The following is a 26,208-nucleotide window of genomic DNA, read 5'->3' on the forward strand; positions in this document are numbered from 1 at the left end:
TGAAGAGATCTTGAGTGTAATCTTTAATTAATCAAAGATTAAAAATGGTGAAGAGCGCAATAAGGTGAGAGAGCGAGAGAGCAAGAGACAGAGAGAGAGAAAGAAAGAGCAAAGTATATTGTACATCATTATTTACATTGCAGTCTGGACTGCATCTGAAGCTCAAGGCCAGTCCTAAGAGGTGATTTCTTTGAGGGTCAAGTCATACAATCAAGGGACAAAGAGGTCGGGGTGTTGTACACGATACTTTGGGGGAAGAATGCCTTTTTTCCCCTCTCTCTAAATAAGAATGAAAATCATTTTAAAAACTACAGTTTTGCTGCCAAGTCAGCATTATCTCAGTGTGAAACAGTATTTATTATTACAGTATGTTTACAGCTTGTCACTTTAAGGTGTACAGTACAAAAAAAGTCATACAATCTACTGTACAGGCCTTCCATTTACAGATGTCTCTTCACAGCCAATGACCTGGTCCCTGGGCTCAGTGTATATATCATCCAAGTTACAATTTATAGCACAAACAAGAGTCTGAAACTGTACAGCCTCCAAACAAGAACTAGACAATGGTGCCTGCCAGCCCAGTAAACCAAAAGGACCACTGGGCACCTTTATTCCCCAAACTCACTGTAAATGTGACAGCAACTTTGGTTAGTTTTGTTTTCTTTTTTTATTTTTTAAATCTACTTTTCATTTAATTAAAAAAAAAACATCCTTCCAAAATGGCATCACACTCTCCCAAGGTCATAAGTCATGTATCCACATTAGTTTCTCTTCATTTTATTTAAGTGTTAAATCCACTTTGTGAAATCCTTCCTTTAGAAAGAAGCATGGTAGAAAGAGCAATCAGTGGAATTTGAGGTGATTTTTGCATAAATTAAAAAAAGGACAGTCAGTTTTCGCTGTTACATTTCTCCATTCACACAGATTCGAGGGGTTTAAAAGGAAGAAGGGGGACAAAGCTCAGCCCCACAGCTGTCATGACTGGCCAATCAGAAACAGTACATCACAGATCACGTGGGACACTCCTGAGTTCAGGAGGGGGGATACAGAGACGTCCAGTAGCCGTGACTCGTACAACATGAACTCGGAGTGGTTCTCCTCTACTTTGGCGAGGGCATGCAGGGCACGGGCAGCCCGCCGCATCATGTCCACGCTGGTGGGTTCAAAGTGTGTCCCCTGCATATGCAGCAGTGAAGCCTGGCTCTGCTGGAACTGTGTGGCTGCTAGACTGTCCTCCAGAAACCCCAGGAGGTTCCCTATACTGCCTTTCTGCACAGCAATGGCCCGAGCTGCCAGGCTGTCACCCTGGGCCAGGTTGGCCAACAGCACCACTGCCATCTCCCGGCACACAGGTACCTTACGGTCACCAATTAAGCGTACCAGTGAACTGTAGAATTTCTCCAGGCGACTGAAGGGTGGAGTGGCCAGAATGAGGTCAACATTATTGTCCTGGATGCTGAGTTTGCTAAGGGTCTCAAGAACCATTCTCTGAGGAGAAACTGCTCCATTAAGCCCCAATGTAGGGAAAGGATCAATGGCTTCTGCTGAGGGGCAGACAGCCCAGTGGAGAAGACCATCCAGCAGTGGAAGGCAGATACTCTCTGGGTACATGGACAGGTCCAACTGGCCAGAGATGTTTGCCAACGTGACCAGACAGTTTTCTCGCAGAACCTCCAGACAGTCCCACCACCATTCATGCTGCTCACAGCGGACTCCATCATCTTCCTCTTCCTCTTTCTCATAGGTAACAGGAGCCTCCTTGCGCTCAGGATGCCGGTGGTGCAGAAGTACCACACGGCCCAGTATAAGCAGCAGGCCTGGGTGTTTGGACATTTCAGTGTCGTTGCCAGGGATGAAGGAGAGACTGCGGACAATATTAGAGACGCATATGCAGCGCCGGGCTAATGCGTCCTGCCAGTCTGACAACGTGCACAATGGGGACTCATCCTTGCTGTGTGGCTCGTCTTCAAGGATCTTAATGCTGCTGATCTGCTGTGATGGGTCAATCCCAAACAGGAACTTGTTCTTCTCCTCCTCCTTCTCTATGCAATTCTGCACAGATTGTTCAGCAACTGATGCCGACCAACCAGACAGCACATCATCAACAGTGGCCATTATGGTAGCAGATGCACTAGCAATAGCTGTGGTGTTTTTCTCCTCCAGTGGTTGGCCTGAGGAAGGCTGAGACTCTGTTTGCTGCTCATTTTGCTGGTGTGGTATGATTCTCTCATCCTTATTTTGGTTCTCATTAACCAGTTCCGCTAAGGGAAGTGCCTCTGTATTGACAGGTTTATGAGGTTTTAGCAGCTCCATTTTACTCTCAAAGTGAGTTTGGATGTGCTCCGTGGTGTCACCTCCACCAACGCTCCAATGAATCAGCCCACTGTCAAAAGTCTGTCGCCGGCCCAACTTGCCAATGTGACCAATGACAAATGGGTCTTTCTTCCACACTAGCTTAATGGGAAGCTTGTCAAATTTGCTAGCCTGTTTGAGCTTTTCCTGTACTGCACTACTGTCCTGAAAGGGACTGGATAACTCATGCTCTTTAGATGAAGATATTTCTCCTTCCTTCTCTTTTTCAGACATTTCACAGGATTTCTCTTCATGTATAAGTTCATCCTTCTCAAGCTTGACTTGGATCTGTAATGAGTGTTGGCTACTCTTCTCCTCTTTGTCCTCTTCTTCCTCCATCTGTCCTATTTCTGGAATTTCTTCATCAGACATATCCGAATCGGCAGCATCTGGATCAATCAGTGTTCGCTGCCCAGGATCTCCAACCTCATATTCTTTCAAGATGCCAAAAATTTCAATGAGGCATCTACGGAAGTACTCCACTATCAGTTCAAGGAAACCAGGAAGCTGAAAGAAAATAAAGCATAATCAGACTAAATTTATATACACTTATCCTGCTTTTCATCTTGAGGCACTTTAATCCATGCCTGATGCAAAGCGGTATGCTCAGTATATCCATAGTGTTGCAGACATTGCACGAACATCTCACCTGACACAGACTGAAGGTAGAAATGCTATTATCATCATATAGAAGAATACTGATCGTGTCCAAAGCCCAAGTGCTCTCTGCCAGCAATCCTGATTTGAGGGACATCATGACTCTCCAGGCTTCCGGTGTTCCTACATACATATACGTTTATATATACATATGCACAAAAACAAAGATGAAGCAATTTATATACGCATGTACCCCATAGCAAAAATGCTGAAATGTATACACAGCTTCTTACCAATATCTTTCATCATGAGTCGGCGGCGTGGTTTGAGGATGGGCTGAGTCGCCTCCACTGACCCTGGAGGAAAGGCTATGTCTCTCCTTATCATGGGATGCTGTACTGGTGTTGGGGCTGTGTGTACAGCTGGGACTAGAGGTCCAGCCTTCTGAATCTTTATCCCAGTGTGCATATAAGGGGACTTGCTGGGTGATGTACTGTTCTCCATGGTTCTTGGCATGGGCGCTGGACTTGATACCTGTGGAATGTGATTTTGAGTGGACTGAAAATTGGACTGCAGTGTTCTAGACATGGGTGGGCCAGAACCACCAGGTCCATAAGGAGGCTGCCTCTGGTTGACATGACCAGGCCATGGACCTTCATGATTCATTCGCTGGTCTGAAGGTAACATGTCTTCAGAACGATTTGTGGCATGGTACCCTGGACCTTGAGTTGGAACTCCGGGAGGTCCCTGACGACTGGGATAGTTGGGAAAGTTCACGTCATTTCTGCCTTGCCACATGGGACCTTGGGGGCCATCAGGGACAGAGGGCAAGGGGCTGCCCATCATCTGCGGTGGAATGGAGGACTGAGAGTTAGCACCTCCGGCATTAGGCGCCCTGTCCCGTCCAAAACCGAACGGGAACTGACTCTGTGGAACAGGTGGACGTCGATCTGTGGCAGGGTAGGTATTATACTGGTTGTACATGTCCTGTTGGGGTTGGGGTCCACCTGAGGGTTGAGGGCCCTGTTGCTGCTGGCCACTGAATGGATACATTTCCCCCTCATGACGCTTTGCTGGGGGACCATAACCACCATCTCCGGGCCTCTTTTGCGTGTAATTCTGCAAGATGGAATTTGGAAACATTTCTTGTTAAACAAAGTAAATTATTTATAAGATTATTTCATAACTCCTTGTTACATAAGCTATATATTAAATAAAATATCATGGCAAAAGGCTGAACATGTTCAGTACTATACAAACCGTCTGCTGTGGGTAGATTCCAGGCTGCTGATTTGGGTATTGTCCACTAGAGGGTGCACTCTGGCCAGGGAACTGATTAACATAGGAATCATGCCTGAGGAAAAAGAAATATGGCCAAATGATACCTATTTGAAAACAAGGTAATAAACATAACAGATGCAATCAACATGACAAGAAGCAAATGTTAACCTTTGCTGCTGTGGATTAGGTGAATACATCCCTGTGTCAGCACCAGAGGGCATGGTGTTTGGCTGTGGGGCTCCAGGACCTATACTGCCATCTGGACTCATGCCTGGCTCTTGTCTGCAAAGACATATTTAAGAGTAAATGTACATGATTTTCTTTTAAAAAACTTTGTTACTTTTTTTGGCTTGTATTATATTGCATTACAAGTTAAACTGACGTACCAGGTATTTTTTATGTTTGTACATGGTTTAGAAAATTCATCATAACAATGCAAAGTATTAAAAGAAACTCAAGTACATATGCCCTTCAATATGTCCTTACAGACAAGAGCCAGGCATGAGTCCAGAGGGCATGGTGTTTGCATGTGGGGCTCCAGGACACATACTGCCATCTGGACTAATGTCTGGCTTTTGTCTATAACGACATATTGAAGGACATATGTACATTTTTTTCTTTTAATACTTTGCTATTGTTCTAGTTCTGTCTTGTTCATTCCCCCTCATACATACCCTTTAGATACCCTTGATTCTTAATACTTTGTGTTGTTACCTGGATGATCACTGATTGTTTTTATGTTTTGTGATAATTGTTCATGAGTCCCTTGTTTGTCCTGAGCAGTTAAACTGTCCACTGTTCTTCAGAAAAATCCTGCACATTCTTTGCTTTTCTTCTGCATATTTTACCCCTTTCTAACAGCAGCTATATGATGTTGAGATCCATCTTTTCACACTGAGGACAACTGAGGGACTCGTACACAACTATCACAAAAGGTGCAAACATTCACTGATGCTCCAGAAGGTAACACACCAAATTAAGAGCCAAGGGGATGTAAACTTTTGAACAGGATGATCAGTGTAAATTGTTATCATTTCGTCTTCTGGGAAACATGTCAATATCTTACGAAGCTTCTGAGGGGCAGTACTAAATGAAAAAAAAAAAAAAAGAAAAGATCTTTAAACAAAATAAAATCCCACCGATCATCCTGTTCAAAAGGATGAACTTTTGAACTGGTTCATGTGTGTAAATTCAGTTATTATTGTGTCTTGTGGACTATATGTGAACATCTGTTAAAAAACAAAATGCAATTTTAATTATCCCTCTTTTTCTTTTTTTAAATTAACATTTTGCAGATTCTGTAAGGGTATGTAAATTAATGAGCACAGCTATAAGCTGATGGCAGCAAATCAAAGTACAGAGAGACATTTATATGATCGATTAACTACGTGTAATATATGTGGGATACATTTTAAATAGTGATCCATGGAGTACTGAACTGTGATTTAATTGATTCATGAGTGTGTCAATAAAGGGTACAATAGAAGACATTACGAGAACAAAAATTGTTATTGATTCTGTTAACAGTTATCGGAAAGATTTATAATCACACCAAGTTGCAGAAAACACAGTATAAAAGAAATGCTTGTGCAATTCCAATTTGAGTTTCATGTTAAACATACTGCAAAGTGTTCAATAGTTTCAAGAAATACTTCTATGCAACGACTAAATATGATGGTCTTTCCTTTTGTACTTTTAGAAAAACAGTACAAGATTACTTTGCAAAAATAAATCAGAGCATAAATAGTCCATTAAAACATTACACATAGTCCGAATTAATGAGAGACTTCGAGAGCACGTGACAAAAGAGTCATACAGCAACTAAGTCAATAGCTCGTACCTCCGGTCATATCCTGGTCCATAGGGTCCGTACTGTTGTCTGTGACCTAACTGCATGTTAGCAATAGGTCCCGGAGGGCCTCGGTTATACTGTTCACTCATTCCACTGCTGGGGCCTTGTCCCGGATTCATGAACTGCTCACCAGCTAAACGTAAAGAAGATACATAGTGAAGTAACATTCCCTGGCCTTTAACTCTAAAATCAAAGTCGTTAGAATATTAAAAAAGATTTTGGGACTGATATTGAGAAGGAAATCAATGCCTGAGGTGCTTTATTTCCAAAAGTAAAACAATGTGAGCCTAGTTAAGGTGTTCAGAGAATGCGGTTTGTGGGGAACATTTGACAAACATTTGAGCAGTGACTCACAACTGCACTGCCAGTATTTGATGTAAAGCTACAAGTTATACCACCAGAATTCTCACCTTTCCTCATACCACTAAAAGGGTCCTTATTAGGCTCATATGGACCTAAGCGACTCATTATATCAGGTGGGCCCCCCATTCCGGGCTGGAAGCCGGAGTTAGGCGTCATCGAGCTCCGTCTAGCAAAGGCAGGGTCTCCACCATCAGCAAACGGGTCTTGAACATTCACACTGCTCCTGTTTGAAGACCAGACAGAAACAGCCGTTGATTTATATACGACACCAATCATCTTCTACATTGTCACTGATCAGCCTAATGAGCCTGAGGAGCCTATTCAAATTTTGGACATACCGCACACCAGGCATAGGAGGCATCTGGCTGTGGGGTGTTGACGCAGGGGTTGGGGGTTTCAGATCGTTTCCTTCAGCCATGGAACTGCTAGTCGACTGTGGAGTCTGAGGGCCCTGTAAAGATCCAGATCCCGCTGGAGAAAGACACAGAAAGGCCGGTTATAAATACAGGCAGGCATGCTATATCTTTACCTTTATTCTATAAAGAAAAACGGCTATCCTGAATAGAGTAGTCTCGACAGGATACAAGGCCTCAACAGTTTGAGGAGTATAAAAATGAAGTAAATCATATGCTATGGCATACACAAAATCTACAAATGTCAAACGGGTTAAAAACTGCTGGGAGATTTTTGTCTAATTTCGTGTTAGACAGCTCTCCCTGCCACAGCACTGGTTGAGGGAATATATTTTGGAGGAATGGTGTTCATCCCTCATATTTGCGTTTTTATGGCTTGGAATAAAGAAAAATCAATTTTCTAAATCAGATTTTCTTTTGTGTGTGTTTGGGTACAGTATGTGGCCTGATGACCATAACACCCATATGTGGTTCTTCCCCAAACTGTTACCACAAATTTGGAAACACATAATAGTATAGAATATCTCTGCATGCTGTAGCATTACACTTTCCCTTCACTGGAACTAAGAGGCCCAAAATCTGTTCCAGCATGACAACACCCCTCGGAGTGTTTATAACATGACTGACTGACACGACTTGTAAAAACAATGAATTCGGTGTAAGCTTTTCTGGAGTTTTTCTCAAGGTTTTTCTCAAAGCTACACAGCTTGATCATATTACGTCAACAATTATTTCACATAATTTTCCATATACACTCACTGTCCACTTTAACAGGAACGTCTGCATACCTGCTCATTTATGCAGTTATCCACTCAGCCACCCATGTGGCAGCACAATGCATAAAATCATGCAGATACAGGTCAAGAGCATCAGTTAAATGTTCATATCAAACATGTGAGACATGAAAGTGTGAAATAAATCTAACCTTTCTAAGAAAAAAAATAATTAACAAAAATGTGTTTGCCACTCCTGAATCTAAGGTCGAAAGGTGAGGATGTGCACTGACCTGGAGAGGGTGGCTGTACCTTCGCCTGGTTCTTTTTGGGGTCATTGTTGAAAATATCCGGAGGTGGGTCCTCACCACGCTCAATCTTGCACTCGAACGCGTACAGACACTGAATGTACTGCTTCTTTAGTGAGCTAGCTGCACTACTGGAGGTCCCAACATTCAGGTTTGTCGCCAACTCCCTCCACTTTTTATTCTTATTCACCTGGAAAACAGAAGACGAAAGATAGTTATAACTACATGCAAGCCACAGGGTCAAAGCAAGAATGATTAGAGAAATCATATGGACCAGCTATGAAATTATTCTTTTTCTGAGTTTTTATAGTGTTTTTATAGTGTAGAGTTTTTAAATCACAGAAAATAAAAATAGTCAAATTCATCAGGGCTCAGCATCAAATTACAACCTTTGAAAGACAGAGAGAATTTTTATTCTGTATCTTCTTTATTTTGTCTGGCCCAATCATTTTCTATGGCCAGTGAGATCTGGCCAGAATATCACTGATGTAGTTTTAACTACTTTTAACTAACTACCAAAAAGTCAACAAAACCAGTCATTAGGTTTGTGTGTTTAGACGCATAGCCTTGGCAAAGTTGCTAAGCTTTATGCCAATAGGATGAGAGAAACAATAGTTATTATAGAGGCAAGTTGCCATTCTGTTGATCTCCAATCACTACTGCTGCTGCTGATGCACTGTTATCCGTTTTGGATCCATTCGTGAATACTGTATTATGGAGTGGGAAATTACATTTCAGTTCAAAGAATTCCTGTTGATACACATTGGGAAATGTTTCTTCTGATTTTTCAAGGTTCAGTGGGGAACAGGCCAAAAATGATACTGTCTTATGCTGTCCAGTTTTATGTTCAAATTCTCCAAGTATGGTTTAACCCATATTCCAAAGGGTTTGACTGCTTTAGGTCTAGCTTCATACATATAGGAACATTCTGGTTGGAATACTGGTGTACAGGCCAGATTACTTAGTTTTGCTTTGAGTTTGACTGTGTATTGTAAGGCCAGACGCCTATTCTGGAGGTAAGGTTCACCGGCTTCTGTATAAAGGCTTTGAATGGGACTTGTTCTGAAGGCTCTAAGAGCTAGATGCATTCCCTGATGCTGTATTGGGTCATGTGTTCAAATATATGACTTCCTTGCCTGACCACACACAATACTCCCGTAATCCAGTTGAGATCTAATTAAATGTTCTGTAGAGCTGTAAAAGACCAGTAGTGTCTGCACCCCATTTTCTATTGGCCAGCACTTTCAAAATATTAATTGTTTTAAAACATGTTTTCCTCAGCATCTTCATATGTGGGATAAAGGTGAATTTATAATCACAGACAGGGCCTAAGAATTTGAAATATTTCACTACTTCTCATCACCCTAAAACACCATCCCCCCAATGAAGCATGGTGCAGTTAGCACCATGTGTAGATGTTTTTTTTATCAGTAAGGACTGATAAACCAGTCAGGCTTGAGCGCAAGATGGATGAGGCCAAATATAGGGCAGTCCTGAAGAAAACCTCCAGTCTGCAAGAGATTTGAGACTGGGGCAGGGGGTCATGGTTCAACAGGACAACAAATCTAAGCATACTGCCAAAACTACACAGCTACAAGGCTTGGTTTTGAGAGGTTCAAAACCAAGAACCTGAAAATGGTATAATGTCCCAGTCAAAACCCAGACTTCAATCCAATTTAGAGTGGATGACAACACCGATGGCAAAAAAACAAACAAACAAAAAAACCCAGATAACTGCCTTTTTATTTAAATGTGTCACAAAATTATATTGCACCTTCAAATATTAGCCATTTTGTGTCTTTAAAAAAATGGGGTCAAACTCCAAATTAAGTCTATTCCAGTTACAGGTTGTAAAGTGACAATGTGTTCATGTATTCATTAATGGAACCCTACACTTTGTGAACACTCCCTTCTGAGAACTTTTAGGTTTATAAATCATCCTAAAATTACAAAGTGTCCTAAAACAAACGTTCGTCATTTGTGTGTATGCACACTCACCTGTGTAAGGCCACCAATCTCTTTAACAGACACATAGAGACGAAATAGGTCAAGAGGCTTGCGGCCCACTGCCGGCAGGTTGGTCATGCCCATGGCTTTCTCCTCAGCAAAGGCCAGGTAACGGTCCACCCACATCTTCCTCTCTGGCTCAGTACCCAGCTCATACAGCCGAGTTATTTTCTCATTTGTGGTGGTGGATGAATTTGACTTCTACAGCGGCAACAAAACAAGAAAAACAAAATTAACAGTTCATCAAGAAATCCTTAACATGTGGTAAGTGAACGTCTGAATTTAAGTAGCGCAACACTAGAAAAGCTTTCCTACAACCTAAATATGAATCATTTTGTTAGTCTTTAAGGCCATGCCTCAACCACATGCATTATTACTGCTACAGTTAATTCAAACATTCATATAGCTCCTTACCTTTTTTGATTCAGTTTTAGGAGTCCCATCAGCTTTATTATTTGTTTTCTGGTTTTGGTTAACCTTATCCATGGCAAACTCTGGGCTGGGTGCCATACCTGCAAGACAGAAGGAAGCATTTGTGCACTATATGCATTTGCATTACACAATTCAACTTGGCACATGAATCGTCCAAGGAACTTCTTTAATAAGGAGTAACATAATAGGCAAAAAGTATTTCCACCAGCAAATCTGCAAGTTTCTACCGCCTGTAATATTGAATCCTTCAGTGATACTTTAACTAAAGCATGGAGACTACTGTGGACAGTTATAAATGTTCTATATAGACAGACTTATTTCTCCAAAAATATCTAAGCATTGTTGAAGGTTCCACAAACATACCAAATTATTTTGCTACTCAGAAATAAATAAGTGAAAGCAATATTCCAAAAGCTCATGTCCAGGAATCTTAGACACACCCATAACACCAAGTCACATTTAAAGTCTTTCAGGTTTGTTGTTTTTTTTTCTTGCACAAATATCTAATATGGAACTATAAAAAAAACATGAAGTGCCAGGTTACTGTACTGCTTTGGGTAAGTACAATCAAACCTGCAGTATGTCATCAGCATAGGGTTGGGCAAGGTTTGATTTTTGATGTCCGTAGTGTTCTTTTACATGGTGTTGTCTTTTACACCAGAATAACGCTTCAAGTCAAACGCAAAGGGTGGAAGGATAAATCTGGAGACAAGATGATCACAGTAGATGAAAGAGTTTGTTTCATCTACTGTGATGAAACAAGAGCAAAAAAAATTTGTTCCAGCCTTGTCACGCAACTTGTCTCCCTTCCTGTCTAACTAAATGTGTGAAAGCCTACCCAGAACACTGACTACACCCCTGTATTTCTCCATCTGAAAAAACTTATTTCCTTAATAACATTAAGATTAAAATAAAATTCACCTACTGTGAAGTTCCTGTATCCAGACTTATCGTTTCACCCTTTGCATTTAACTGAAGCATTATTCTGGTGTAAAAGGTAAATATTTTAGAATAGCTTTGTTTAGAGCTATGTGTGTTTATATATATTTATTTAAAAAAAAAAAAAAAAAAAAAAAAAAAAAAAAAAAAAAAACACACACACACACACATACAAAAAAAAAAAGCAGCACCAGGACTGGTGCTCACCTGCTGAGTTGTTGGCCACGTTGCCTCCCATGGGGTACGGCCCTGCCTGGTTCATTATTCCATGCATGCTGTTAATGGGCGGTGCATACGGAGACCCAGCTCCTATCATCCCCTGGGTCATAGCAGGATAACCAGGAGGCCTGGAGAAGGCAAGTTATTCAGCTGAATAAAACCAATGACTGTCTATGCCTAATTATAGTATGAAAGTAATCAGGATAAACATTGGAGTAGCCAGGAATTAAAAGATGAGGAAATATACTAAATAAAGTCACCATGTGATCTGTACCATGATACCGATAAGTGGGACATGCTCATGTACTTCGGGGAGGAGGAGGCACAAACTTGTTATTTTAATCATTTAAGGCACAACCTATCTTCAACCAGTGATTTATTAAGAACATTGCCATGAAATACCTGCATGGCAGTTCTACTGAAAAATTATAAAACTATGATTACCTTTGATAAACATCAATACAACTGCTGCACATATTTGTCAAAAATATGTATAACAATGTCAAACATATTTGTCATTGAAAAATTGTTTTGCACAGTAACTGCACTATTAATGATGCAAAATGTACATATAATAAACTGTGCTCTGTGTGTGTTATGTGAATTACCCAAAAGAAAGGGTTTGCTGAACCCCACTGTGGCATGCTCAGGCTACGAGTAGGAAAATCACTATTGGCATGTGCATGCAATTATACTCCTTCATTGAAGAGATTGAACTTGGGACCACATTGGATGATGCACAGTGGAATCATGCCATATTTCCTGCTTGTGCAGTGTAATATTAAATTAATTTCTATTCTATTTGTATAGCGCTTTCAACAATGAACATGTAGCAAGAACTCCTTCACAATTTAACATCATGGACATCTTCACATCATGTTGGCCAAATCTGGTATTTGAAATGTTTGATGCTAGTCAAAACACACAAAATCCAAAATGGCCGTCTTCCTGTTAGTTGGACTTAATGGATTGTGAAATTCGCCTTAAGAAAACCAACAGGCCTGCCAAAATTGATGCATTTCGGTCAAACTAAATGCTGCATTTACGAAAAATATGATGGGCAGCTCTTGTGATTTGTGTGCCAAGTTCATGAGGTATTGAGCATGGCACATGCCTCTTTGACTGGTGGGGCCAAACACCAAAGGTGGGGTGACGTCAGCTGCACATTATAATGTCGGCAATGGTAGCTTAGTGGTTAAGACCGTGGACTCCTGAACGGAAGGTCGTGAGTTCAAATCCTGGCACTATCACTTTAGGGCACTGAGCCCTAAAGTGGCTCAATTGTATAAAACGAGAAAGTGTAAGTTGCTCTGGATATATGTACATGTAATGTGCTATCAGTTAAGACAACCCAAGGTAAAGGTCATCTAAAATCAATAAACTGTGTGTTACATGAGTGTTACTTCATTTTAGCAATTGGGTGTTATTACTTTGTTGGCATGTTAAAGGCATGAGAAACAGTGCTTTAATACACAATCTGAAATATCAGCTCACTCCATCACATGATGCACTGTGGAATAATTAAGGAAAATGTTATGCTTAAACATTGCCATATTAATTAATTGTGTTACCATGATATTGCCTTTGAACATATAATCAATGGACATTTTTTATGAGGTCAAATGGTATTCACAATATTGAAGTGTTAGTGTGTTGAATTCCTGTGAATTTTGTGATTCTTTGTGGAAAAGAAGGTAAAAGGCGGCAAACTGTCAGAGATCCATCCAGTATGAGCATGTGGTGTTATGGAACATACATGTGAACCTTGAGCCACATTCTACACCATAAATGGGAATTACACAACATCTCTTGTTTGGACTGCATCACAAGTTATTTGATCACATTCAAAATAGCAACTTGTTTGCAATCTAAAATCAAGAATTTGTTGACATCAAGCTGACTAAATGTGATATAAAACTAATCCGTGAGAACAATATTGAAAACATTTATAAGCCAGTTCCTGTTGCCACGTGGTGGTATTATGACAATGATTCTCATATGTATGCAAGTATGGCTTCTTATTTAACATATATGGTAAGAATCTGATGAAACATCTAGGAGAAATATAGAAAACTTGGGGTTTTGGACTGCCAAGAACATTTATTTTTACTTTTGTGTGAAAAAATCAGCTTGTGATTTTCAAGTACCTAATCATTTGTTAAGTTACATGAGTGCTGGATTTGTGGACTACTTGCCCCTACCACTAGACACCAACTTCACAAGCCCCAGGGAATACCTGCTTCCATGGGTACCATTACACAATCTAAAAGAGGGTATGATTGAATGCTTACTTGGTACTTCATTTTCAGTAATAATTGAGATCAAATGCTCCAGGATCCTACCTATGTATCGAGTTAGATGGACCAGGGTGCATGCCTGCTGAGGTTGGATCTTGGGGTTTTCTGTTCATGCCAGGTGGAGGACACATGCCTGAAGCCACCTGAGGTGGTATGCCACCCATGTTGGGACTCATGCCAGGACCGTACGGCCTTGAGCCCATCTGCCCTGGACCCATGCGCCCAGGAGGCATACCGCTATACGCACCCCCTCCTCCCTGTCCTGACATGGGATTCATAGGGCTGCCCATGCTTGGACCACCAGGATAGTTAGGACCAGTCATGCCACTATAGCCTGGCTGCCTCGGGTAGCCTGTGGGAAAGAGTGTAAACTGTGAAGGTTGTCCAAGACGACAGACATATAAATAGGAGCAGGCAGGCAGCTGACTTTGTTGTCTCCTACTTATTATCGGAGAGCGACAATAAGAAAGATCAATGGTCAAATGATCCAAAGCCACTGTCACAGAAAGATCATTCTCTCCTAAAACAGAGAGGTTTGTATTTGGAGAATCTGGTTAACCTTAATGTTCAAAGCCTAAACACAGCGTCACCATAAACGTTCACCGTAAGTGAACACTACAATTATTGTTTATTATTGACATGATCAGCCGTATTTTTCTACTATGCTGTGTGTGCGCACCTACACGAGGAACAATACGGAAGGATGCTTGTTTTTAATTGGTCAGCACTGAGCCTGTGCAAGGAGAAGGCACGTGTTTTGTGAACCCATGTACACACCAGCAAGCAGATATCCGCGACTGCACACAGCTAAAGTGTGGATTATTTAAAGTTTAAAGTCTACCAGTAGATTTCCTTGGAATCTGTGAACTGTCCGGATGGGGAAACAGCACAAATTATCCTGAGCCAGTCATGAATCCACAGGGCAGTGAGAGACAGGGTGTTTATGCTTATGAATGTATTAGTCATTTTAAAATTAAGTACATAACGGAGCTTAAATGCATAAACTCAACATAGACCACGTATGCAAATGTTTTGGAAGACTCTTTAACGGACTTTTGATTCTGCTAGAAGAGCAAAATTTTGTTTGCTAACGTATGTGTGTTGGTGGGGTCTGAGTGCATCACTGGTGTATTAAATAAAAAATAAAAAAAATTAAACAGACGTTTAAATAATTTAATAGACTAACAAGGTTATTTGACCATAACTTTAATATTTTCACTACATCATCATTATTTACGAATTAATGGCAAGTGTAACCCAGATTCCGAACAAAGTTGGACAAATATTGACACATATAGATGAGAGGCTACTAAATCGAATTGTATTGTATCATCACAAATTCACAGCAGGTTGGTATCTTCAAATATTAAATTGTTGCCTTATGAATAGAAATGCTAGTCATATCCTGTGGACACCTGAGGTTTACACCTGTATTGGGCACCAAGCTGGAGGAGATCGCTACAAGGATAAAAAGATTGATATACACAGTGAGTTCAGAAAGTATTCAGACCCGTTTATAACTTAATTGTGTTATACATTTCATTTAAAATTGATTAAATTTATACACAATAATGACAAAGTGAAAAGTTTTTTTTTTTTTAATTTTTGCCAAATATAATTGACAATAGTCAAAAACTGAAAATCTATCCTGTATTCAGACCCTTTGTTAAGACTCTTCACACTGAGCTGAGGTGCACCCCGTATGCTTTGATTATCTCGAGATGTCTCGAGAACCTGACTGGAGTAAATTCAGCTGTAGCAAATGCAATTAATTTGGACATGATTTAGAAAGGCACACACTGGTGTGTTTGAAGTCCTATGATTCACAGAGCATGCCAGACCAAAAACTAAGCCATGAAGTCCAAGGAACTCTCCGTAGACCTCCATGATCAAATTTTGTCGAGAGATGGATCGAGATGAGCGTATAAAACCATTTCTAACACTTTGATTTCTGTGTTTCATTTTTAAACAGATCATTATGCATTACTCGGAGTAGGTATGTTTATAACCAACAAAGTAAATGCAAGTAAGTGCAAAACCGGAAGCGGTCTGAATACTTTATGAACCCACCGTATGTGTCGATGCTAATCAGAGACCCTGTTTGAGAAGATAAAGAATTTAAGAACTCGAATAAGGAGAAAACAGAATAGGTATGCAAGTGCAAATTATAAACACTAAGAACTATACAAAGTCCATGTATTACCTTGAGGAACATATTGTCCTCCCTGTGGCACATAATTGCCCATAGAGTTGTTTTGAGGATAATGACCCATCCCAGCATGCACTTGGCCTCCAGATGACGGGCGTGGGGATAAGGCAGAAGCAGGCTGAGGAGAGCCATAAGGAGGCATCTGTGTGTTCCGAATGAAGACTGCAAAAAAAAAAAAACAACAAAAAATAATTAAAAGAAATGGCAACATGTGCACTACCATTCAGAAGTTCCCAAAGGTATGCGGATAGTCTACTATTTCCGGTAGATTTTCGAAGTGTGGATACATGGACAATTTTTCAGCTAATATTGCCCACAACTCCTTTATCATGATGTACTTCCTTAAGGCTAAACTTACTGGCCATTTTATAAAGTTCATCTGCCACATTAGTATCTTTGTAGGCATACAATTATTTATTGTTGATTATTGCTATGCAGTTTGCAGCCCCTTCTACCCAGTCCATGCCGTAAACTAGCTGGATATTTTTGGCTGCAGGGCTATTCTCAACCCCACAATGGTGCTGACTTGCTGATGCAGTTTATTTGCAGAGTATTCTTAAAAGACACTGCCTACACTTTTGTGAATCATTTAATGTTACAGGTCACATTACAGGACTGTAAAAATTATAATTTAATCTTCTACTGCAGCTTTTCTATGGCTTTTTAATGAGTTATTTTTCCCCCCAGAATAAAAAGTAAAACACAGATTTATTCCAGTTACAGTAGATTTTTCTGGTCACCATAGTAAGCCTGACAACCACCAATGCTTAAGGTCCCAAACATCTGGTCAGTAATGATCCTGGGTCTGTCCTTTTCCACTGATGGACTGGGTAAAGTGAGATAATGAACTGTGCACAGCAATACAATAAGTAAAGTTAGTTACTGTAATTATATACAAAATGACCAACACGGTAGGTTTACCTGATAAAAAGGGCCAATATTACAAGGAAGATAATAAAGCTAATAAAGTAGCAACTAAATGTATATACAGTACAGACATCACATTGAATTAAATGACAATAGCACTACGAATGTAATGATAAACAAAATTAAAATAACAATACAACATAATAGCACGGTGTTTCAATATAATACATTTTTGGTACAGCAAAAATTAGCATTGATTGAATATGTTACTTAGGTTAAAATTTTCAATTGATAAAATAAAAATAGTGGGGAAGTGCATAATAACAAAGAGTAGACTAGTTAGAATAATAAATGTAAACAACTGCAAGATAATAAGGAACCGATGTATGGCTATATGCTATATGTGAGATTTGCAGTTGCATTAGAGGTTCATTCAGGTGGGTCAGTTAGCGGCTGCTGTTGAGAATCCTTGTGGCCTGAGAGAAGTAATTGTTCTTTAGCTGGGAGGTGTATACTGTGATGCTACAGAGGTGTTTGCTGGAGGGGAGAAATGGGAATGAGCAGGGTCTCATGCACTTCTCTGAAGGACACCAGAACACAGTGGTCACCCCAGTCAGGGTACACACTATAGTGCACCAGTAAAAGTTGACTATGGTTGCTCTGTTCATCCCAAACTTCTTAAGTCTCCTCAGAAAGACGACCAGAAGAACAGAAAGGTGGTTCATCCAAAGCACGTCCTTACCTCGCTCCCCAAGTGATGAAAACGTATTTATTGGATTCATTATGCAAAGCCAGCCAGTCAGACAGATCAAAGATTTATACAGACTGCTTTTACAGAACTTACCTTGAGCAACATTGCTAATTCTGTGTCTACATTAATCCCCTTCACCGGTGATGAATTACTCCACCTTTGAAATGCGCTGGGAGTGTGTATTCTGATTTCACGTTTTAAAAAAAAACAAACAAAAAAACCAAAAACAAATTCCTGAAGCACAGTGTAGGTTTTTTTTGCTAACATGAGAATGACCTGGATACATTGGAGGCTAACAAGCTTCTGCCAAATTTTTGACTGACAGGAGGCCCATCCAAGCACAAACAAGCCTTCTGGACCATGAGATCTTCAGTGATACACAGTCATGTGAAAAAATAAGTACACCGCATGGAAATTGTTGTCTGATATATTTGGACAAACAAACATTTGATCATCTTTGAAATGGTGCCTATTAATGAAGTTGATATACTTAAAACCACAAGGAAAATTTGCTTTTTCAATCATTTATTCAACAGAAATATCAATAGATGTGATATTCTTCTGTGGAAAACATAAGTACACCCTTGGCCTCAGAAGCTAATATTGACCCTTTAGCAGAAATAACTTCTTAGAGGTGTTTTGCGTAATTGTCCACTAGGCTTGCTGAACTTTCAATCACTCTTCCATATAATATTCTTTCAGTTGCAAGATATTTGAGGATTTGCCTGTATGCATTGCCCATTTCAAATCCCCCCACCAACATTTCAATGGGATTCAAATCCAGCCTTTGACTAAGTCATTCATAACACTCCATTTCTTCTTTTGATCCATTCCTTGGTGGATTTGCTAGTATACTTAGGATCGTTATCCTGTTGAAATGTTCACTTTCAGTTCAACTTCAACTTTCGGACAGATGACCTCACATTATCTTCAGGCACTCTTTGATATAATACAGAATTCATAGTTGAATCAATGAATACAGGCTGTCCAGTCCCTGAGGCAGCAAAGCAACCCTAAACCGTAACATTTCCATCACTGTACTGAGTCTTTGGTCAGCGCCAAATATGTCTGCTGTTACTATGGCCAAACAACTCTTTGATTCGTCTGTCCAGAGCACATTATTCCAAAAGGTCTGGTCTTTACCTATATGCTCATTGGCAAACTATAGTCTTGCAAAGGCATTTTCCTGGCACACCTCCCATGCAGGTCAAATTTGAGGAAGCATTGTAGAAGCATTTCAAACACTTGCAAGACTTACTAGCAGATCCTGTGATTAAATTTTGGGGGTTTTGGAGATTTCTTTTTGCATCAGACTGCTCTTGGGCTGAATTTGCTGTGACGGCCAGTCCTGGACAAATTGGCAGTCATTTGAAATCTGTGCCACTTATAGATTATTTTCCTTACAGTGGAATGATGCATTTCAAATAATTTGGTGATCATTTTAAATCCCTTGCCAGACTCATAGGCATCCACAACCTTTTTTCTGAAGGCCGTACAGAACTCTATAGATTTTGGCATGATGACCCCACACATCTCAATAGCAAAGGGAACACCAAACACTAGATATGAGAGGGGTATAAATAAGACAGATTCCACCTGCACTCCCTAAGCAGGTTCTCATCACTGGCATCCAATCTTCAACACCTGATAATTTTATGGATTTGAACACATGATAAATGTAGGAGTGTACCTACTTTTTCCATTTGACTGATCTGTTTTTTTTTCTTTTTAAATATTACAAAATGTCAATTTTATGTGTCATTTGATGGAGTACAGCAACTTTATTAATAAGCAATGTTTCAAAGAGGATCAGATGTTTGCTTGACCAAATATGTTTATTTAAAAAAAAAAAATTCCATGGGGTATACTTATTTTTTCACATGCCCAATTCACTTGTGCTTAGGACATTGCTCAAACCTTTTTTAAACCATGTTGTCATATCAAAGATTTTTGTACAGGGGAAGAAAAACCCGGATAATATAGTCAGGAAATGCTGTTTGCCTTAAAACAGCAGAGACAGAGAGAGAGAGAGAGAGAGAGAGAGAGAGAGAGAGTTTGTTTACATGATATGATGACATTAGTGCTGGCTAGTATGCTAGTGTATTAGAGAAGAAAAAAAAGAAACACACAGTAAGCGTGTTTTTTGTTTTTTTTTTAATTTAAAAAAAAAATCCCTTTCCTGATTCAAGATAGAGGAAGCTAGGGAGTGCAGGCCTGATTAAGTGTACATGTTTCTTACATCTCATGTAATATAAGCAGTATTTTATGATCAATAACGGACTATTATGTCTTCTGCTGAATTTGTTGCTCCTTTTGCAGACGTATCAAATCGAAAGCCATGTATCGTTACACCCCCAGATAGAAAATAATAAATCAGGAAAAAGAGTTTTGAGAAAAAAACCATATGGCACTGTATCAGTCTCGTTGAGAAGTTTTCAGAAGCCTCACCTCTATCCTGGCCCACAGCAGACTGGTTTATGGAAGAATGCAAGATTCCATCTGATTGAACACTGGAAGGTCTGGGAGGCATCTGACTTCCTGAGAAAGGCAGATACACAATTTCTAAATAATACAGCAATAATCAGTGACTTTTTAACTGAAACTGCATCATTAACAGTGCTCATTGCTCTGGTGTATTCTTATACATAACCAATCAAACATTTAAAAACACACAAAATTTAGTATATGTTTTTCATGGTCTTGAAGACATTAAATTTTATTTATATAGCACTTTTAACAATGGGCAGTCACAAATCAGCTTTACAGAAAGTCCCTATACGTGTACTTTTTTACTGTGTACCTTATTAGCCATTTTATAGTTTATCAGGTTTTCACGTTCACAGCATACTTCCTTATGTGTTATTTCACAATGTTAAAAGCTGCATCTGGAAGGCTACCAGCGTTGGAGTCATCTCATCACCCTCATGCCATCTGGCTCCACCCAGTATCTGCAAAAGCTTTCCCCCACTGAGGTGGTCAAGCTACTACTGCCTCTCAACACACATCTGGACTAATCATGACCCTTTCCAACACCTGCCACACACTTGGACTGTAAAACGCTTAAAATAATTTTCAATCTATAGTTTGAGAGTAGTCAGGTGCCCACCAGCAGGTGAAAGGGGTCCTGTGCGAGAAGGCGTTGCACTGGCAGGCGAGCCCACGGGTGATGGCGAAGGTCCACGGATGCCCGGCATGTGAGGCGAGGTGTGTGGGGAGAAAGGCGACTGAGCTGGGTTGCTCTGCTCGCCCTGACTGCTGGAGACACCGGATGTGCTGACCCCCGGACTCAGCGCACCCTCCGTACCCGTGGGCAGGTCATCGATAGAGCCCAGGTCCTGAAACAGAGAGAGGAGGCAAGAAAGAAGAATGTGACTATTAGAGAATAACCCAAATTAACAGGTTTGCATGTATAACTGCTGGTTCTCACACACAAATAACAAATTGAAACAAGAACAAAAGAGTATATTAACCAGCAACAATATGCACATACAAAGAAGAAAATAAGCTAGTCTGACAAGACTTATTGCTTATACTTATTCAATAAGAAAAACTGTCAGAAGACTTTAAAGAGCTGAGTGCGTGGAGGCATGGGAACACTTGTGAAGACATTTTAGTGTGTAAACATAAGTTTATGAGAATACCCACCAGTAGGGGGAAGGAAGAGGAGAAAAAGGAGATTTTATAAATAAATAAATAAATAAAATAATAAATAAAAAACAAACCCACACATACTGGTCAGTAGCCAAGTATTTCCATAGAAATCTCACACTTCCTTCAGACTGGCAGCGGCCCAGAAGTCTGTGGGTTTGCACTTGAAACGGTGCCCACTACTATTTTTGGGAAAGCATGACCTGGCTAATAAACTCCAGGGACAGGAGGAGGGCGCTAATTCAGACTAGGCTAGCCTTACAGAGGGAACTCAACCATAACTTAATACAAAACACCCATTCCTATGTATTCCCTTCTGCATTACTTCACCTCTCTCTCACCCAGTGTCAACTCCATACCTGCTTTCACCATGTTACCGAGTGAGCAACAACAACTGTGCAAAGGAAACATCAGTTCAGTGGCCAGTACTACATCAACAGATCCTCTTAAATGTGTCCATTTACCAGCGTTTATCAACAAAAAACACATTAACAGACTGCATTTCATTAACAAAAAAAAAAAAAAAAAAAAAAATATTGTGCAGGTGTTTTGATATTAACTGACTCCACCTATATTAGACTTGGCTAACCAACTGATTTGAACTTCTTTATTCTCCAAACATACCCTACATCTATGCTACTGAAATTTAATTTCCTTTTTTTAAAAAAAAAAGTCAATATTGCTTAAATCGGACATATTACGTATCATTAGCGCATGGTTTCACCTCCTACAGCCTCAGTAGCACTTTATTTGCACGGCAGAAGAAAGACATCTGCCCGAAACCTCCTGTTTAGCCCATAACATTGAAGCAGGGTGGAGGAAAGAGATGGTACAGCTTCACATGTTTTAGCTTCCTAAAGACTATTCACACCGGGACTTTTTCTGAGCATTAAACTGTCCGTTTAACGCCAGTGTCTAAATCAATGGCTGTCAATGGGAGTGTTCACACCCACACGTAAAACACGTGGCGTCAAACCATAAATTTTTTTAACGTCTCGGGGGTTCGTTTTTTTTTTTGTTGCTGCGTCACGTTAAAAACTGTCTGACCAATGAGATTCATGCTTTTGCTCACGTGCCCGGAGCCGCTGACGTTACATAAAAACCACGACTTGGTGTCGCTCAAGCACAAAACTGTCTCACAGAGCACATGTCGATACCTGAATAAGACGATGATGAAATAGCATTGTTTGTTTCTTTGAGCAGAGATGTGAAACGTTTACAGGGAAGAGACAATGATAATCCGCTGATTGATAGTCCATTCTATTTATTTTGCACCTGCATATAAATATTATTGACCTCTTATTCAAATAGCCAAGTGCCAAATTATTGCACCATAGTATTATCATATTGACCACAAAAAGACTATTCATAGTCAACACTTCATCAATTTGCAGGGACGGTAACATTTTTGGGCACAACAATACTTGCCGTATACCCACCCCCTCCCAAAACAAAAAAATTTGATAAAAAAATTGAATAATTTGGGTCTTCCAAAAAGTGTGAGAGAACTCACTTACGTACTTAAAAATAAGTGAACAGGGCCTAACCCTGCGTTTATATTAGCGAGCAACAAGCCATCGTACCAAAGTGTGCGCAACTGTAGTCTCCTGTGGGTGTGTACCATACGTCCAGTGTTTCTAGTTCTAATGAGATAGGGTAATAGCTAAAACTTAGCCTACAGCACACCATTTATGACAGTGTACAATTTGTCTCTCTTCAAAATGTATTTAAAATGAATTCTCATAGTTAAAGTGAAAATGGTGTGAAAATTGGTTGTTTGAATGACATGTTACATGCAATGCTTCATATTAGATCACTCACCCAAGGCACCAACGATCTCTGCTACTTCTTTTTTGCTCTATTATTCCTCAAAATATCTCTATACACATTTAACTTGAAGTTGGATATGACCGGAAAAGACGAAACCACAGTTAAAAGGGTTTAAAAAAAAGGAAATGGGATGTAATGCAGGTAGGAAATAAGTTGAGAGAGGGGAAATGTAAAAATGTGGTACCACACCCCCATATGATTGGCGTGAGGAATCATTCAAGACAATGGTTTTGTTGCTTTACTGTGTCATACCTAATTTGCATAAAGCTTGTTGCTCACTGCTATCGCAATTGGGTACATTATATGTCATTGGGTACATACAAATGGATAATCACCGTGAACTCACCTTGATGAAGAATTACATATTAGCACGCTTAAATCAGTTATGACCCTAAGCTTATTGCTCTATTTTGCCCCTTAGTAGAATAGCAGACTTGATTACGGTCCACAGGACGGTTTTAAAACACGGATTCTAAAATCATTCAGTGGGCTGGATTAGAACCTTCATCGGGCTGGCTCCAGCCCACAGACCATATGTTCGACACTCCTGATGTACACAGTCATCCCCCGCCCCACTGTGCCGCAGCTTTTCATTTCAGCAGCGGCGGCAGCAAGTCAAACTGCTGACTGCACAAGACGAGGCTGGCAAACTCTCCTGCCCTGCACATTCCATTCACCAATACTGAACACTCATCAGAGCCAGCAAATGCCCTGTCAAAGCACAGATCATACTAACCACACCAACTGGAATGCACACACCGTTTATTACAACAAAACAAAGAAAGAAAAAAAAAACAAAACAAGTGTAATAACTGAAATAGGGCTGAAATGAAATTATTTTATAATCAAATTAAACAATTTAAATTAAAATAAAAAACCCTACAATTAGATAATTGTAAACATAAAAACTTAATTTTAAAGTTCAAATGGATCATGTTCTTTTTCTCCATACATCTCTCTCTGTCTAAGCTGTAATACATCAGTAGCCCACTAAATTATTCTCTCATTAAACTGTGACATATCTACACTAGCCTTTTACATATTTTACTAATCTGATCATAACATTTACTAGAGCAAATATTCTAACCAGCAAAATAAATAAATAAGTAAATAAATAAATAAATAAATAAATAAATAAATAAATAAAAGTGGGATCAGAAATCAGAGAAAGCACGGTGGATATCTGATGCTATAATAAATAGCAAAGACATTAGAAAGACGTTTTTATACATAAGGAAGCTTGATTGTTTTTTCTATTGATTTTATTATATTTATACATTATCATATAGTATAATTGCAATATAAGTGATGTGTGTGTGAAAGCTGAACTCTGAACTGAAAGTTTGTCAGTTTTTGTTGTTTTTAATAAATAAATAAATAAATAAATAAATAAATAGGTTAGTAGTTTATTAAAGAGAACAATATTGGATGGGTATCAGTGTACTCAAATCTTCAGTATGGGGGATCAAGCCATCTCTAATTTTCACAATTACGAAAAATATTTCACACAAATTTCCTTATGGTCTGACGTTTGCAAATGTAACTGCTGACTGAGAAAGTCACTTACTAGAAAACTATCATTGCTCACAAAAAGCAAATGATTAACGCCTCCTGGAGCCGTACAGTGTTTTCATAACCAACATCATATTCACTAATGCCATTTTCCTATAAAACATTTTAACATGTGAGAGTGGGAGAATACTAACTGAACAGTCATCAATGAACTGAACATGAAAAACAGTACCATGCTAGTGCTGGGTAAGTACTGTTTATTCTGGTTATTGCTGCAAAATAACAAAGTGAAAGAGAAATGTATCTACAGTGCTGTGCATGTGTGAGAGCACACGCGCATGTGTGTGTGTGAAGCAGGTTCAACATGCAGTCACAGACTCAATGACCTCAGCTCACTGACTCTGGTTGCTGACCTTGGTCTGTTTCCTGTTCTCAGATATCTACACTCACTTCTGGTCTATTTACACTTTAACACGATCTCAGTTCCCTAACATTAGCAAGAGTGCTATTCGGCTAGCCCTGATAATGGTTCCAGTGGGATTTAGGCCTTGATTCATCTCTACCTACAGCAAATAGAGTGATGCAGCAGCACTTTAGTCTGTCCAGCTCCCCCAACTCATCAGTACATTCTGCTCAAACAGATAAACCTTCATGCTTTCCCCCCCCCACACAACATGCATGTGCATTGCATTCAAGGACTTTGAGTCCAGTTGAACAACCGTTTTGCTTGACAGGTCTACTAGGCCATACGTTACCTTATTTACCAAATAAGTTACCATTTTTATGTAACAGTAAAAATCTAAAATGTTGGTTTGACCCAATAATGCAGAAGTGTGTCTCTCTCTCTCTCCCCCTCATACACACCAATTATGTAGTATAACAAGTCCACTACATATAGCCTATATAAGAGTTTACAAAACTCTAGTACACACAGCTTCCAAAGAAACAGGATGCAAAATAGTCCAAATACAGAGTGTCCGAAACTGGAACAAGAACTGATGAGAGTAAAACTACACATACTTCGTTTTGTGTTGACTATTCACAACACACGCTTTACATGTTCATCCTTACACTTTACACAATTTCTCAGCCCATGTTTAATGTTTTTGTGGATTTTGCTCAACATATTCCCACTGGATCCTGACATGAACTGGTTTGGACAGTCTGTATAACATTAATGTATATAAATAGCTCTGCGACTTACAAATTATATATAAGATTATAAAATGTAAAATCAGGTTATATAATGTCAATGCTTCAAGTGCACTACCCGACAGGACTAGGACATCAAAAGGCTGTCCAACAGAATTCATCAAGCTTAGCCAAGCTTCAAAACTAACCAGACACAGAGCAGGTTTGACCAAAAGCATGTGTTGCCATAGTAACTGAGCTGGGCTTAGATTAGCTTCCTTTCTGAAACTAAAATTGATGGAAATTAGCCAGGCTTATTAAAGTATGCCTATTTCATCGAGTTAGCTTTTTGTGGAATACCCCTTTGCGCTTTTGTTTTTAAGGACTGTCAACACCGAAACCTGAGCTAGCATTGTCCCGCTGTGACGTGGGAGAAAACCACAAATTTTCACAGGAATACAAAACTGTATTGTAAAAATACAGCATT

At 39.7% G+C, this 26,208-nt stretch overlaps 1 protein-coding gene across 1 annotated transcript in view; it reads right to left on the reverse strand.

The window, feature by feature from the left end:
- The window catches only part of arid1ab (AT rich interactive domain 1Ab (SWI-like)), a 74,900-nt gene continuing 48,692 nt past the window's right edge, over positions 1 to 26,208 (reverse strand). Inside the window, exons 5-20 of the mRNA XM_017481373.3 lie at positions 20,707 to 20,935; positions 20,049 to 20,138; positions 15,977 to 16,144; positions 13,819 to 14,125; positions 11,465 to 11,604; positions 10,301 to 10,398; positions 9,878 to 10,087; positions 7,865 to 8,069; positions 6,784 to 6,916; positions 6,493 to 6,668; positions 6,071 to 6,215; positions 4,399 to 4,512; positions 4,210 to 4,303; positions 3,243 to 4,068; positions 3,002 to 3,132; positions 1 to 2,859 (exon numbers count right to left, since the gene is read on the reverse strand). Of these exons, the coding sequence (XP_017336862.3) occupies positions 976 to 2,859; positions 3,002 to 3,132; positions 3,243 to 4,068; positions 4,210 to 4,303; positions 4,399 to 4,512; positions 6,071 to 6,215; positions 6,493 to 6,668; positions 6,784 to 6,916; positions 7,865 to 8,069; positions 9,878 to 10,087; positions 10,301 to 10,398; positions 11,465 to 11,604; positions 13,819 to 14,125; positions 15,977 to 16,144; positions 20,049 to 20,138; positions 20,707 to 20,935 (4,950 nt within the window). The 3' untranslated portion in view covers positions 1 to 975. The remainder of the gene's footprint in view (positions 2,860 to 3,001; positions 3,133 to 3,242; positions 4,069 to 4,209; positions 4,304 to 4,398; positions 4,513 to 6,070; positions 6,216 to 6,492; positions 6,669 to 6,783; positions 6,917 to 7,864; positions 8,070 to 9,877; positions 10,088 to 10,300; positions 10,399 to 11,464; positions 11,605 to 13,818; positions 14,126 to 15,976; positions 16,145 to 20,048; positions 20,139 to 20,706; positions 20,936 to 26,208) is intronic.

The sequence above is a fragment of the Ictalurus punctatus genome, chromosome 12 (genome assembly GCF_001660625.3).
Source record: "Ictalurus punctatus breed USDA103 chromosome 12, Coco_2.0, whole genome shotgun sequence".
In the NCBI taxonomy this organism is placed as follows: domain Eukaryota; kingdom Metazoa; phylum Chordata; class Actinopteri; order Siluriformes; family Ictaluridae; genus Ictalurus; species Ictalurus punctatus.